At 34.9% G+C, this 16,490-nt stretch overlaps 1 protein-coding gene across 5 annotated transcripts in view; it reads left to right on the top strand.

Annotated features, from left to right (window-relative positions):
* LOC145263611 (putative N-acetylgalactosaminyltransferase 9) overlaps window positions 1–16,490 on the top strand; it is a 272,142-nt gene that overhangs the window by 233,672 nt on the left and 21,980 nt on the right. For all 5 annotated transcript variants that reach the window (XM_080120454.1, XM_080120453.1, XM_080120451.1 and 2 more), the window contains 3 exons: window positions 1,429–1,526; window positions 12,503–12,637; window positions 16,004–16,111. In XM_080120454.1, coding sequence (XP_079976580.1) covers window positions 1,429–1,526; window positions 12,503–12,637; window positions 16,004–16,111 — 341 coding nt within the window. The remainder of the gene's footprint in view (window positions 1–1,428; window positions 1,527–12,502; window positions 12,638–16,003; window positions 16,112–16,490) is intronic.

Raw genomic sequence — 16,490 nt, 5'->3', positions numbered from 1 at the left:
TATATATATTGTTTCGGAATCTGGAAAAACATTGGAATCATTCCATTAATTATGTCATTCACGTATGATACTGTTTCGTTGTATCACCACTCATCAGTGCAGCTAGACATGCACGTTTCCCTAGCCGTGGATCGAACCTACAACTGTCACAATGAGTCAGCAGCTCTAACCATCGGGCCACAAATCAGTGTCGTAAATATTTCTACTTGCGTGTGTGTTAAATCCACACCACCTGTCGCAACAGTGCTCTATCCATCAGCTTGTTTACAAACAAATTAATAAGTAAAAATAAAAAAAAAACTTTCAAGTAAAAAAAAAAATTTTTCAAGTAAAAAAAAAATTTTTCAAGTAAAAGAAAAAAAAATTTTTCAAGTAAAAAAAAAAAAAAAATTTTTCAAGTAAAAAAAAAAAATTTTTCAAGTAAAAAAAAAAAAATTTTTCAAGTAAAAAAAAAAAATTTTTCAAGTAAAAAAAACCAAAAACTTTCAAGTAAAAAAAAACAAAAAAAACTATCCTTTTTTTCCCATTCTCTCCTTTCTCTGTTGACTCATTTTCTACGATACACTTTATCGTCTATCCTCTATCCATGTACTCAATCTCTAACACAATAATTTTTTTTATTTACTCTCACACATAATCTACTCCCCTTCCTCGCTTTTCCTTTCTCTTATTTTCTTTATTAGTTTTCCATTTCCCTCACTCTTATATTAAGTACTAGGAGGGAAACTCGACGTTGCCCGGGAATGAATGATGTTCAATGAATGTTTCGCCTATCCATATTTTATTGTCACCAAAATCAGTAAAATCGCCCAATTTTTCAATCAAAACGACTGATTGCCTACTCTAATTGGAGACCCACCGCAGTGCATCAAAAAGTAGTTTCACATGTCTCCCCGCAGTTACTTAATCCACAATACATTGTAGTCTATATTGCACTGTAGAGAATCTACTGTTGATTTCATAAAATTATTTTTTATACAATAGTTTGAGGGGTAGCATGCTCTTGTTCTGTCAGCCATGACTGAATAGAGGTCTTAAGTAATTAGCAATTGTATTGACAACTGCTACATTAAAAATTGTATTGACAACTGCTACATTAAAAATTGTATTGACAACTGCTACATTAAAAATTGTATTGACAACTGCTACATTAAAAATTGTATTGACAACTGCTACATTAAAAATTGTATTGACAACTGCTACATTAAAAATTGTATTGACAACTGCTACATTAAAAATTGTATTGACAACTGCTACATTAAAAATTGTATTGGCAACTGCTACATTAAAAATTGTATTGGCAACTGCTACATTAAAAATTGTATGGGCAACTGCTACATTAAAAATTGTATGGGCAACTGCTACATTAAAAATTTTAGCAAAATAAAACAAAACACTTCATTTAAAGAATTTTTTTTTTTTTTTCAGGTAAAAAAGATTATCATGGAATCAACTCGATGCGACTGGCTGAAGTTTGGATGGATGGATATCGACGTTTATTCTATATGCACCGAAGAGATTTACTGGTACAAAGAAATTTTTATAAAAAAAAATACATACACTAATGAATCATATTTTGTCAGCCCATATCATTTTATTGATCTTTTGCACTGTGTGATCTCAAATAGATTGGCCTTTTCGTTTGCACGCTCTCTCTTTGAACCATGTGAGTTCATATCTGTTTCTATTAAGAGTTAATGAGATATTCAGTTGAATGCCGGAACAATGCTATGAAAAGATATTTGATTAGATTTGACTTGCACATCTATCCACTAGATTGGCCGATTTTCTCGCACACTCTCCCTTTGAGCCATGTGACTTTATATGTTTCTATCGATCCTCACCTATAAAAGTTGACTTTTTATTTTTCGCTATTTCCCAATAACTGTTTTGAATACTAGTGTTATTTTTATTTAAATTAAATTTGGTAGGTTTGTTTTACAATCCACAGAGGTACGAAAAAATGGTGAAAGAAACAACTGTTACCAAAGACAAGATAAGTTACTTTTCTAACTGGATAAGTATATGTATCGAAATAGCGAATTGGTGGAGACCACTAGACCAATGATATGAGCTGGAACAAAGGAAGGAGGGAATAAATCAGACAATTCTGAAGAATAAATACCATAATAGTATTTGTAGGAAAGGACTGAGACTAGTAATATTACGTCTGAGAGAGAGAGAGAGAGAGAGAGAGAGAGAGGTTGCAGAGAAAGAGGGGCGGGGAGCAAATTGCAAATACATTTCTGCAATTTATCAACAACTCTCAAATGAGACAGAGATTCACCAAATACGACAACAATATTCGGTACATTAGATTTGAAGATATAAAGAATAGCCTCGGGTGTGAGAAATATCGATATAGCCGGTTGATTTACTTTGACAAACGAACAAATGATCCGGTGTGCATTTGTCACGCTGATTTGGGCAATTCAAATTAGTTGTACTCGATCAACTGATACTTTTTTATTTTATTTCTTTTTTGAGAAGAGTCAAGGGGAGGGGGTGTTTATTACAGTTGTTACCTTGAACTGGTTTTTAATCAGCCGTTGTAATTATAATGAAATGGGAAATTAAGATGTTTATTATAAAAACGTATGTTTGCGTTGTTTTGAAAAGCATTTATAAACCAGATGATAATATATTTGAAGACCTCGCGCATTCAATAGATGACATGTTAAAAAGATAAAGACACTTATCATGTACAACGCACATTTTTTTTTTTTTTTTTTTTTTTACACAGTGATCACCACTTATCAAGGCCCGGAAGCCACTCAGGGATAAGGGTTATTGCAAGTACATTACGTTAGTGTGGAGATTTGATGGAATGTTTACTTAAGGGGGCGGTTCATTAGGAATTTGTTAACATCAGACTTGAAGACATCCAAGTTGTAGTCCGGAGGGAAGCAGGCAGACGGAACAGAGTTCCACAGGCGTGCAGTTCTAAGAAAGAAGCTTTGTTCATGGAATCCGCGTTTTGATTTAGGCACAGATATAGAGTGGGGGAAATTTTTCACAGTGGATTCAGCTAGACGGGTGTTTTTCGTGAAAGATTGGCGAGGGGGGGACATTTAGTTCTTGCTGTGTTTAACTTATAAATTAAGATGAACATATCTCGGCTCAAACCAAAATTTATTGGTCAAAATAAGCACCATCAGAATCGACACACGTTTGCCGACATAAAACAAGGGTATTGTCTTGCTTTCTAGTCGTAATGAAATCACTGGAGGTGTTTTTGATATTGCTTAGGTTTTTGAAGTATTTCTCACGCAGAAAGTTGAGATGCTTGAAAAAATGGTAGTCAGTAGGTGAGGGGTCTGAAGAGTATGGCAGAGACTGGGGGGGGATATGTGTTAAGGTTGTTACCTTTTTTTTTTTTTTTTTTTTTTTTTTTTACACAGTGATCACCACTTATCAAGGCCCGGAAGCCACTCAGGGATAAGGGTTATTGCAAGTACATTAAGTTAGTGAGGAGATTTGCTGAAGTGTTTACTTAAGGGGGCGGTTCATTAGGAATTTGTTAACATTGGACTTGAAGACATTCAAGTTGTAGTCCGGAGGGAAGCAGGCAGACGGAACAGAGTTCCACAGGCGTGCACTGAACTGGTTTTTTAATCAGCTCTTGTAATTATGCTGAAATGGGAAATTGGGATGTTTATCATAAAAACGTATGGCACGTTCAATAGACGACGTTAACAAGATAAAGAGACTTATGATGTACTAGCTCGGGGTACCTGGCGTTGCCCGGGTGTTTCTCGGTGTGTGTGAAAAAAAAGAGGTGGGCCTGAAAGAAAAAAAAAGGAAGCTTTTACGCCGCGCAGTTGGAAAATAGTAAAGTGTGAAAAAAGAAACAGGTGCGTGTTTTTGATCGACGTGACGGCGATTTTGTGCGGGACAGTTTTTAATGAGGTCAATTGAAAAACCCGCTCGCCCGTCTGATATGACGAAGTCGACATTGAACAAACTGGCTCTGGGCCTGTGATTAGAGTTGAGTTTCGCTTTTGTTTATACCGAAAAGCGAATGTAACGCGTGCCGATGCGGGGAAATGTGGAATAATTAAGGTTTGAAAGTGAATAAAATTAAATGGACAGGCGAGGTCCGTGGGTAACTCGGAGATATTACAATTTATGGATGATATAAACAGTTTTAAGAAGTTGCGAAGCGAGCGAGCGCTTTTCCGAAAGAAGCCTTTTGCGGACATCGCGGAAAAGCGAACATACACACATACATTTTCGCTTTTATATATATATAGATTAGGTTGGTGCAAAAATAATGTCGTTTTTTGACGTTCAACTTCAAAAGATCATAACTTCTTTCATAATAAATAAAAACCATTAGAATCGACACATTTTTGCCAACGAGAAACAAGTTTATTTATCCCATTTGTGTAGAAATCCGGAGTTCTGGAAGCAATGAAGTCATTGAAGGTTGATTTGGCATCATTTCGGCTTTTGAAGCATTTTTCGCGCAGGAAGTTGTCGATATGCTTGAAAAAGTGATAATCGGTGGGCGAGAGGTCTGGTGAATATGGTGGATGAGGCAGTGTCAATTGAGTAACATGTGTGCGAGCGTTGTCATGGAGAAGAATTGGTCGCTTCATATTGACCAATCTCGGGCACATACGTTAGAGCTTCTGGTGCATTGCGTCAATTTATCGGCAGTATTTCTTTGCTGTAATCGTTTCGCCCAGATTCAGAAAGTTGTGATAAGACCAACCGCAGACCACCAAACAGTCACCGTAACCTTTTTTTAGTGCAACTTCAACTTCAGGAAGTGTTGTAAATCTTCTCCAGTATCCGACCACTGTGCCAAATGTCGCCGGTTGTCGTAGAGGATCCACTGCTCAACACACGTCACAATCCTCTTGAGAAATGGGTTGTTTTGTTGCGCAGAAAGAGCGTATAAGACACCTCAAAATGAAGATTTGTTTTGATTACGGTTCAATTCATGCGGCACCCATTTATCCAACTTTTTTTGCTTTAAATGGCGAACGACTGTTCAGTGGTCGACCGAGTTCAACAGCAACTTCTCGTGTTTGTGAGGATTGGCTTCAATCAAGGCTTTCAAATGTTTGTTATCAACCGCAGTTGGCCGGTTGCGACCATCTTCATCTTCGAGCCTCTCATCACCACTGGAAGAAAATGGCAATCTGCCCGACATGTGCGGGGCCAGGAACTCCCTTTTAATCTATCGGACTGAGGCACGTCGTCTGTGTATTTCCTACTTAGAGGTCTACCCTCCCAGGCCTTGTCACCCAGCTTTTAGGTGAGGGCAAAGTTATCGCTTGTTGCCTGAAGCGCCCCTACTGGGGAATGCCAATGAGGATGCCTAGGCAATTTTTGCTAGGCCAGAATGCTCCTACTTTAGGGGTGCTGGCTTGACATCCCCACTTTCTGACCTCGTCACATCTTGCTGAGGTGGTCAGCAAAGTTAATATCTACTCCAGTAAACTTGAATGTTTTGTTTCTGAAATTTTTACGAATCAAATTTTATAAATAAAATGCTGACTTACTTGGTCAGCATTGATTCGATTCTGGCAAGAAAAACACACCAACATGCTTTCCACCTGACTACAACTCGGATGTCTTCAGGTCCAACATGGACGGATTTTTGATGGGCCGCCCCCCCCCTTAGGTAAGACACTTTATCAAATCTCCAATACTAATGATTACTACGATACTATCACATTAATTACTGTACACTCAATAACCCTTATCCCTAAGTGGCTTCTGGGCCTTGATAAGCTTAACGTCTAGATTAACTGCATATTCATTTGGTCTGAGGAAGGTGGGCGAAGCAACAGAATTAAGAGTGGCATTGTGGCATGGTCCCTGGCCTTGGTAGAGGCCATTTCAGATGACAATAGTGTCTTAATGTATATGAATTTGAGTTTATAAGTTATATTTTAGCAAAGGGAAGAAAATGAAGGATATATATATACATAGTAATGTGATTGATAATTTAAAATTTAAAAATCAAATTATAATTAAATTAAAAATCCGTTTCATAAGAAGGAACAACAACAAAATCAATTATTTGTACGATCGTTTCGGAAAACAGTGTTTTTATTGTGGTAGACATCAAGTTACGGACAATAATTATTACATATAGTTTTTTAATAAACAAGGTTTCCTCGTCGGCAAATTGTGAAGGGTTTTTATTAAATTTAAAAGACACCATGAATAAACCTAGCATTAAAAGTAAGGCAGATATATCTGGAAAAAATTAAAATAAAGGTCTGGATTTAAAATTGATAAGAAAATTAATATGGGTTAGAGATAGAAAAGAAATAGAGTAAAATATAAATTTGAATTTAAATTATAAATTTGGTTTAAGTACAATATTATACATACACACATACATACATGCATATATATGAAAAAATAGACACATATATACATATACATAGATATACAGGTATATACATAAAAATATAGGTACAAAAATTTACCTTTTAATTTTTCGCCTTTTGAAATCAGGAACTATGGTTAAAGTACTCATATAGATGTTTGTTATGGCTTTTCACCTTATCGAATGATGAATTTTTAAAAGGGACGCCCGTGCAATAAATTATTTCCGTTAGCATACTTTTGATTTAAAGACGCCACGATTTATAATTCGAATGTTGTTTGTATAATTACATAATGCAAGGGGGATAATTAGTCATATTTTCTTTAATTAAAGGGTGCAAGGGGGATAATTAGTCTAACTTAATTTATTCCAAAAAATAAATTGTAATCCATTTTTACTAAGTAATTTTTAATGATTTAAGGTGGTTTATATTTATTAAATTTAAACCAACGTTTATGACTGCATGTGAATATTAGTTCCTGTCTTGAATTTAATAGGGTGGTTGCATTTTTTTATATCTTCATATTTTAAAATTTTTAGGGTCTCTTTTGTACATAGTGCACAGAATTTATCTCCTGGTTTATATGGTTTGCAAGATTCAATTACTCGCCATTTCAAGTTGAAAGAAATATTGCTATTTTTGAGTTGCCAAATATAGTTGGATAGAGTAGTTTGGTTTGGCAGAGAGTTATTTTTAAAAGAATATTTGTGCGTTGAAATTCTATGTTTTATTAGGCCAGATGTGGAACCAAAATATATTGCCTCTTGCCTATTGTGATTATTTTCCGTTAGGTCTGGTGCTGGATTATTATATGGTGGGTTGGTTTGTAATTGATCGGTAGATTGGTTTAAGTGTATATATATATATATATATATATATATACACACACACACACACACACACACCCATGTGGGGGGTACCAAATTGGTTAAAGGGAAAATTATTCCCAACTCGCATTTAGGTAAAAATGCACTTTCGTAAATAATTGAATTCATTCAAGACGCATAGCAAAAACAAAAACATCTACGTAAATCGCAATATATCCGAACAATCATCAAAGGTGGTTGAGGGGTAAGGGTTTAGGCTTCTTACCATGGGGTCCCGGTTTCGAATCTCGCTAGATTCAGCCACTCTGATGAGACGATAAAACACGTGGACAATTATATTATATAATTATATTTAAAAAAAAATAATATATATGCCGCTCCCCATGTGGGGTACCAAATTGGTTAAAGGGAAAATGGACTTTTGTAAATAATTGAATTCATTCAAGACGTATCGCAAAAACAAACAATATATATATACTAGTGGGGGTACCCGGCGTTGCCCGAGTGTTTGTTTCCGGGACGGGGGGGGGGAGTTTTAAAAAATGTTATAGTAGGTAAGTAGGAAGGATCAAACCCGGAGTCATGAGTAAAAGTAGGAAAATAAAGTGTGAAAAAAAAACATCTGCAACGTTAACAGTTCGGCCACCAAGAAAAGTCCATTCCAGTTGTTTAGGAAAAAAAAAAAAAACGACTACGGTAGGTCGGCGCGAACGTGAAAATATAATGTGAATTGTCCAGCACGCTAACCACTACGCCACAGAGCACTGCAGCTTAGTTTAGTGATTTTAAATAACTTCACATGAAAGAACTACGAAGCCAAACCGGTGTTCTCTTCTCAACTGTTCCTTGTGAACGATCCTTAAACGGTGTTAAGTGGTGGCAGGGGGAGGAGGAATTTATTAGAGAGAAAATATTTTACCACTTCCATTGATCTTAACCGATTTTGGCCGTGACTTCTCAGCAGAAAAAGTATAGAAATCTAAGATTATCGAGGAATTTGAGAAATAATAAGCCTATAACACACCTCAGATATTGTTCTGCCGTTTGTGCATATTATATTTGCATGAAATATCTTGATTTTTAATCCTATTAATGTCAAAATCCGACGGGAAAAAATGAGTTCATTTTATTTATATAGATATATATATATATATATATATATATATACTCCTATAAATTCGTTTTTGTTTTGTGTGTATTGATATTCATATTAAAAATCCTATTTTCTATTTATTAAAAAAAAATACAGTTTTCTTATATGGGTTGTGGAAATGCATTCACTAGCAAAAGATCTAGCTAATTTGCATATTCTTTTAAACATTAATTTTAATTAATTCCCTATTAGTTTCTTCGGTTTTCTAAGGGAATGATCATCTTTAGTTAACTATTATGTGTAATTATATTCATGCAGATATTCGACATGATTTATACTTGCATAATATTTACGTAAAAACGTTATAGTAAACACAAAATTGTTTCCATATATATTTATGTATACATATATATTTTTGTTTAACAAATGTTGCCTACCAAACTCCTCCTAGAGTTTTTGGTCTACAGACATGAAACTTCATATATAAGATATTTGAATCCATGCAAAACTTTATGTTTGTGTTTTAGCCTGTAAAAATCAGTGCAAAAATGTGAAAATTAAAAAAAAAAAAGAAATTTGCCAGGTGAAGGTCGAACGTCGGCATTACAAATGCATGACGTAGTAGCTATTAGTTCATGTTTTAATTTTTAGCCTTGCAGTAAACATGTTTTCATAGCCCAGTCATTGACAGCAGAAGCAAAATAAATCGTAAGCTGAACATTTTGGTTTCGATTCTCGGTCGTGGCGCATGAGTCTTTTCTTTTTTATACTTTTTAAATCATTAATATATATTGCATCCAATTTATCTATCTATAAAAGTGAAAAATGTCTGTTTTTCTCTATGGTAATTAAGGAAGACTACTATACAGAAAGGCATTACTTTGCATATTCATACTTTTTAATATATATATATATATATATATATATATACATATAACCTTATGAACAGTACATAGGGCCCAAGCAAAGGCGGGCGGAACTGCTGATATATATATATATATATATATATATATATATATATATATATATATATATTCAAGAAAATATCATTAAATGCAATGGAGACGTTTTGATTTGATTCTTTTTTTAATTTTTCGATTTTTCCGTATAATCTATTTTGTATCAAAGTCAAAATATTAAAAGTTCCATAATTGTTGCTGTCACGAGCGTTTCCGATTCATCCACGAATCATCTTCAGGTGTTGAAGTAAAAGTGCAAAGGAGCAAAAATAAGAATTAAAGGTGAAAACTAAAATATACAGTAAATGGTGTTAGGCGGTGATAAGTTAAAATATGTAGTCGATGAAAAGTTGATTAAAAATAAAGGTTGATTAAAAATTCGAGTATTAAAATCAGCAAGTTCGTGGACACCGTTGACAAAGTCCGTCCAATACGAACTACACAAGACATTTTAGAACGTTACTGCTTTTCTCGGATGCAATATCATTTATAGTGGGTTGAAGGGTTCTAATATATGACGCTTCAATAATTTAATACTATTTTCATGTTGTATAATTTTTATGCTGTCAATGAGGACCTTTCTAAGATTGGTGGACGGACAGCTATGTTCTTTTCTCAAATGTTTATATATAGAACTAGTATTATTTAGATGCATGGTTATTTGCTGGAACACACATACACACATATATAAAAACAGGCATGCATATTAATATAGAAATGAGAAAATAAAGGGGTCACCAGTTAGCAAGTGCTAACTAAAAACATAACCAGTTTTTTAAATGAAAAATTGATAAAGATAAAATTTTATAACAAAGCTTTTTTATACAAAAGATAAGTTATTTTCAGTAAATAAATTTTAATTTATACAAACTTGGGTTTGATGAGAAAAGTTGGCTTAGAGATGTGTATATCAACCTGTTCAGAGTGTGAATATGCATGCATAAGTAATAAATCTATGCGAGTATTTGGCAGGGTGGCATTTGTATGTATGTGTGTTGGTTTACTTTGTTCTTGTTAATCCATGGGATTGAGTAGTAATTATTTTCTGTTCGCCTGATTTCTTGCAAGCATGTAGGAATGTACACGCGAGATGAAAAATTCTAGTGTGTGAGTCATTGAGTCCTTTCCATCTCCTCTGGTACAAAGGCACAGAAAGCAGTGTTAAGTAGGCATTCTGGAGTTCTGTTTAAGGTTTGCCTGGCTTGAGAAATTCGGAGAAAGAACTGAGTTTGTTGACGAGGTCTTATATGATTTTCTAAGTTTCTAGGATTATGGATTTAAAGTAAAATAGGAAAAAATAAAATACTTGAGGCAAATCATCGATAAACATGAAAGAAGGCCGGATCCAGATAGATCGAGTGCAATAAAGAATATGCCTGCCCCAGAAAATATTGCGTCTTTACAAAGTTTCTAAGGTTTGGCAAATTACTACAATGTATTTGTGCCAAATATGCATAAAGTAAGGTCGCCTTTAAATGAACTGTTAAGGAAAGACCAAAAATGGGTCTGGACGCAAGAGTGCAAAGAAGCATTTCGGGAAATTAAAAAGACTTTAACGTCTGACTTGTTTCTGGCACATTATAATCCCAAGCGTGAAATTATAGTTGCAAGCGATGCTAGCTTCTATGGCATAGGAGTATGCATTTTACATAAAATGGATGATGGAAAAGTGAAACCCATAGCACATTCATCCCGATCAATTTTGCCAGCCGAAAAGAACTACTCACAAATTGAAAAAGCGGCACCAAGCATTATATTCGCGGTAAAGAAATGTTACAAACAAACCACAGACCATTATTAACGATTTTCGGATCGAAAAAGGGACTACCACAACACACGGCGAATAGACTCCAAAGATAGAGTACCATACTTCTGAATTACAATTTTTAAATGGAGTATGGCTTATTAATTTCACATCTATGTGTTACTTTTGGTTTGAAACTATTTTCGTTGGTTGAAAAAAACTTTCAATTCACAGGTTCCTGTGAAAACTTCCTTACATCTGGAAATAATAAAGAAAAGAGCATATGGAATTGCCTCTCGGTCTTACTACAGGCAAGTGAGATAAGTTAATTCAGCGTTCCTGTTGACTTACCTCCCCACGAGCACAGAGTTTGATAAGAGTTACGAATATAAAAATTATTTTCAGTAAATCTTCATTTATGCAAACCTGTGCTTCATGAGGAAAGAAATTGAGTCTGTCAACATCTTCATAGTGTGGAAATGTGTATGCGAGTATTTGGCAGCGTGGCATTTGTATGTATGTGTGTTGGTTTACCTTATTCTTGTTAGTGCATGTGATGGAGTAGTAATTCTTCTCTATTCACCTGACTTTTTGCTAGCATGTAGGAATGTGTGCATGAGATGGAAAGTGCTAGTGTGCGAGTTATTGAGTCTCTTTCACCTCCTCCGACCAAAGATTATGGAAAGAATTGCAAATTTTAAGTATTTTAATGGTGGATGCTCTGACGAACTTCAAGCCCTCCTACACCCTCGACGTAAATATCCTCTGACAAACTCGACAAATAGCAAAATCCCACCCCACACAATATAAGAAAGCCTTCTACTCTAATAGTTTCTTCCCCAGAACTGTTAGACTTTGGAACTCCCTTCCAGGAATCTGCTTTCCCAACTGTACTGACATGCAGAAGTTCAAGTGTAATGTAAACAAACATCTTGCTGCTCAACTCCCTACAAAGTATTCTTGCAACTTATGTCCCTGATAGTAGGCCCTGTCAGTGGGGCATTAGAATACGCCGACTGCCCCCCTGCAGAGGGTAAAAGTCCCTCAATGGGGGTCCTGGATATGACCTTAAACTATATCCAGTGTTGAAGCCCCAGCTTGTGGGCTTTGGGGAGTGTGGAGCCACCCTTTAATTACCATTGCTCTCAGGTCCACTCTGACCCAGAGTGGTAGTACCTGTTAGGGTCCCAACTATGGGTTAAATAGAAACCGACGTGAAAACAACAAATATATTCTATTAAAAAAATTTTTCTTCAAAATCTTTGGATTCGGCATTAAATAACCCGAAAAGGGTTGATATGCCGTAAAACAAAAACAACCAACCAACCAATCCCTGAAAGTAACCCTCTATTTCGAAGTGGCACTGTGCCTTGTTTGGGGTGAAAACGTAACACAGGAAAAAAAAGATTTAACAATTCTACGGCTGATGTTTTTCGGGGTAGGAGGGAACGATCATCCTTTATTTGGAAATTGTTTTTTCCCTTCAATTTTTATGTCGCAACGCTTTTCTCATTTCTTGTTCACAGGGCAAAGACTATGGTGACGTATCGGAACGAAAAACCTTACGGCAAAACCTAAAATGTAAAAGTTTTAAATGGTATCTGGATAATGTTTATCCTGAAAAGTTTATTCCGGACGAAAATGTTCACGCATGGGGAATGGTAAGTGAGAAGTTTAGATAAAAAAAAAAAAATTTTTTAGATGAGGATTGATTATTTTAATTATTTGGATTATTCGGACTACTGTTCTCATCTTGAGTGTTATTTTTAGAACGCATCAGTTGATGTAATCTCCGACTTTCTTCAGGTGTGTATTGTGTCGAACTTGGGACTCTTGCATTCTGGCATATTTCTCGAGATATTTCATGGTTGCTTTACTTCTCTTGCTTTGATGGTGATAGATGATTTGGCGTCCCCAACGAAACATTTTCCAACAGATATATTTTAACTGAAAAGTTTATCACATTTTTAGATAAATTATTATTTTTTTATTATTTTTAGTATTTTTTTACTATTTTTATTCAATCATTTTATTAATTTTTTATTTTTGTTTTATTTTTATTATTTTTATTATTTTATTTTATTATTTTTATCATTTTATTTTATAATTTTATTTTATAATTTTATTTTATTTTATAATTTTATTTTATAATTTTATTTTATTTTATAATTTTATTTTATAATTTTATTTTAATTTATAATTTTATTTTATAATTTTATTTTTATTTTTATCATTGTTTTTATAATTTTATCATTTATTTTTTATTTTATTGCAATTTTATTTTATTTTTTAATCTTTATTTTTTTTATTATTTTTATAATCATTCTATTATAATTTGTATTTATTATTTTTGATTTTTATTAGTTTTGCATAAGAATGATACTTTTCTGTAAAACAAAAAAAATTTTACATAAAAAAAAATAAGTTCCAAGAAATAAATATTACACTTTTTTTTTTTTAAAATAGAAGTAAGTATTGTTCACATTAAAAGGTTAATAATGAATATTACATTAATATAATATTATATATCATAATACAAAATATCTATTGGAAGATGTTTCGTCAGGAACACCAAATCATCTACCACAGTCTAGAAAACAAGGGGAAGTAATGCCGGGAATCTTTTGTCGAACTCAGGAATCTGCACGGAACCATTTATTTATTTATCTTTTTTTTTTACATAGGAGTCACCGTTTATCAAGGACCAGAGGTCACTCGAGGATAAAGGCTAAAGAGTGTACCGTAGTCAATGGGACAATATCATAGTAATCGTTAGAAGTGTAAATTTGGTAAATTGGATTACTTAAGGGGAACGGCTCATCAAGAACTTGTTTACATTGGACTTGAAGACAACCATATTGTAGTCAGCTGGAAAGCAGGCAAACGGAAGAGATTTCCACAGGCGTGCAGTTCTCAAGATAAAGCGTGGGGGAAATTATTGATGGTGGTTTTAGCTCGACTCTCACCATTTAAACCACAGAAGTAGAATTCTTCAAAATAGACTTCGTAGCTTAGTGGGGGGGTGTCCTTTTCTCTCTTTCCTGCAACCTTCTTTTTCCCACAGAAGAGACGTAGTGAGCATGTCTCTGCTTTATCGTTATTTCCATGGCAGGTGCTAATCTGAACTTCAATCTATGGTCCCCCCCCTCGCCAATATTTCATGAAAAACACTCGTCTACCTGAAACCACTGTCAATAATTTCCCCCACTCTTTATCTGTGCCTAAACCTAAACATAGATTCCACGAACAAAGCTTGTTTCTTAGAACTGAACACCTGTGGAACTCTCTTCCGTTTGCCTGCTTTCCAGCTGACTACAATTTGATTGTCTTCAAGTCCAACATAAACAAGTTCTTGATGAACCGTCCCCCCCCCCAAGTAATCCAATTTACAAAATCCCGACTACTTATGATTACTACGCTATCCCTTATCCTCGAGTGGCCTCCAAGCCTTGATAAGTGGTGATTCCTGTGTAAAAAAAAAAAAAAAAGTCGCAACTGTATAACATGCCTTCATTTTGTCTGCTATGGGTCGAAGTCTCAAGTAATTTGCAATTTTGAGTTCACCAGATTCTCGTGTTCAATCAGCTGCACCTTAAGAAACGTGCGATTAACACTCAAGATTGGAACAGTTTGAATAATCGTGTCATGATTTGCATATGTGTATGTCTGCTTCACTTTCTGGCAGGTGTCGGATGAAGTTTTGAAACTGACTTCTAAACTAAACTTTCTCTTTTTCTCCAGTCCATTTTCGTCATGTTTCTGAATTTATCGGATGATGATGTATGCGTTATTTCTATAATGTTTGGACTAACTCATCGTGAAAGTTATTTTCACAACGGTTCAGCCGAGTTCGACAGAAAAATTCTCGAGTTCGACCATCCCATTTTTATTCAACTTCTTCTCTCAGTAACAATGCATCATCATCATCATCATCATCATCATCAATTACACCCAGTGGTGTGTGGGGCAGCAACAAATCCCCTCTACCTCTGCCTATCCTGAGCCAGCCTAGCCAGTAAATCCCAAGAATGCTGCATAGCTTTCCTCTTCCTTTCCACCATTCAAGTTTCTCTCGGTCTTCCTCTTTTCCTTTTGCCATCTGCACTGAGGATTGAACCTTCAGAAAGGTTTGACTTAGTAAAATTGAATTTTATCCGTTATATGGATCGGAATGCTGAAGAATGATGGGATCCAGTGCCATGCTGTTCTTGCGATTGATTGTGGTTTTTTCTAGAAAACGTGCCCAATCCATGAACAAAGTTTCTTTCTTAGAACTACACGCCTGTGGAACTCTGTTCCGTCTGCCTGCTTCCCTCCGGACTACAACTTGGATGTGTTCAAGTCCAATGTTAACAAATTCCTAATGAACCGCCCCCTTAAGTAAACACTTCATCAAATCTCCACACTAACGTAATGTACTTGCAATAACCCTTATCCCTGAGTGGCTTCCGGGCCTTGATAAGTGGTGATCACTGTGTAAAAAAAAAAAAAAATCCACCTCCATCACCGTTTTCTGATGATTAGGCCCATATCTTCTTGATGGCATCTCCTTAGTAAGTCTTCATTGGAGATCTTCTCAGGCTAGATTATCCTCAGTATTCGTTCAATACAAGTGGTGTGGAAGGATTGAAGTTGATGAAATCTGCTTCCGTCATTCCACTTCATATAATGGATAAAATTCAGTTTTACTAAGTCAAACCTTTCTGCAGGTTCAATCCTCAGTGCAGGCAATTGGAAATTACTTGTATCTCATCATGGCTGATGCAACGAGAACATACTACCCTCATTGATTAAACAAAAGATTTAGTTTGAAAATTAAGTCTTATGAATTTCATTTTAATTGACATCATATAAAAAAAAATAACTAATGTCTTCATCTTGCAAATAAAATTTTTTTTTATTATACGAGTGAATTCTAGACAGTATTTCCTTTCGTTCAATCATATTAAATGTTTTTGCATCTTGTTTTGTAAAGTCTTGTAACAATACACCTGAAGAAGTCTTATAATGTGGTCTGTTATTTCTAGGTGCGGAATCCCGCCAGTAATTTGTGCTTGGATACTCTTGGACAAGATGAAAAAGTATCGTTTCATGTTGGTGTGTTTTCTTGCCAGAATGGAATCAGCGCTAACCAAGTAAGTTGCCATTTTTTTTTTTTTTTTTTTTTAATAAAGTTTGTTGATTTTTTTTTTTAATTTCGAAGCTAAATGCTTTTCGTCTGAAGAGAAGCATTAAGCTTTGAAATGACGGCCTGAAAAGGTTTCTTTTTTTCTCTCTCTTATGCTCACCCCCCCTTTTTTTTTACTTGAGTCACCACTTATCAGGGCCCGAAAGCCACTCGAGGATAAGGGTTAATGAATGTAAGATGGTGGTGTAGTAATCGTTAATGGGTAGAATTTTATTAGATTATTTATGTTATTTCTAGCTTCTATATACTTCAGTCTGTTTGAACTGGACTTATGTCGGTTAAAACTATGGTATGCATGCTGCTTTTGAGCAATGGCAGTTGCACAA

Source organism: Euprymna scolopes, chromosome 39 (assembly GCF_053919585.1).
Source record: "Euprymna scolopes isolate OS-2025 chromosome 39, ASM5391958v1, whole genome shotgun sequence".
NCBI classification, from domain to species: domain Eukaryota; kingdom Metazoa; phylum Mollusca; class Cephalopoda; order Sepiida; family Sepiolidae; genus Euprymna; species Euprymna scolopes.
Note: the sequence above shows the minus strand (reverse complement) of the source record. Positions and strands in the feature narration are given on the sequence as shown.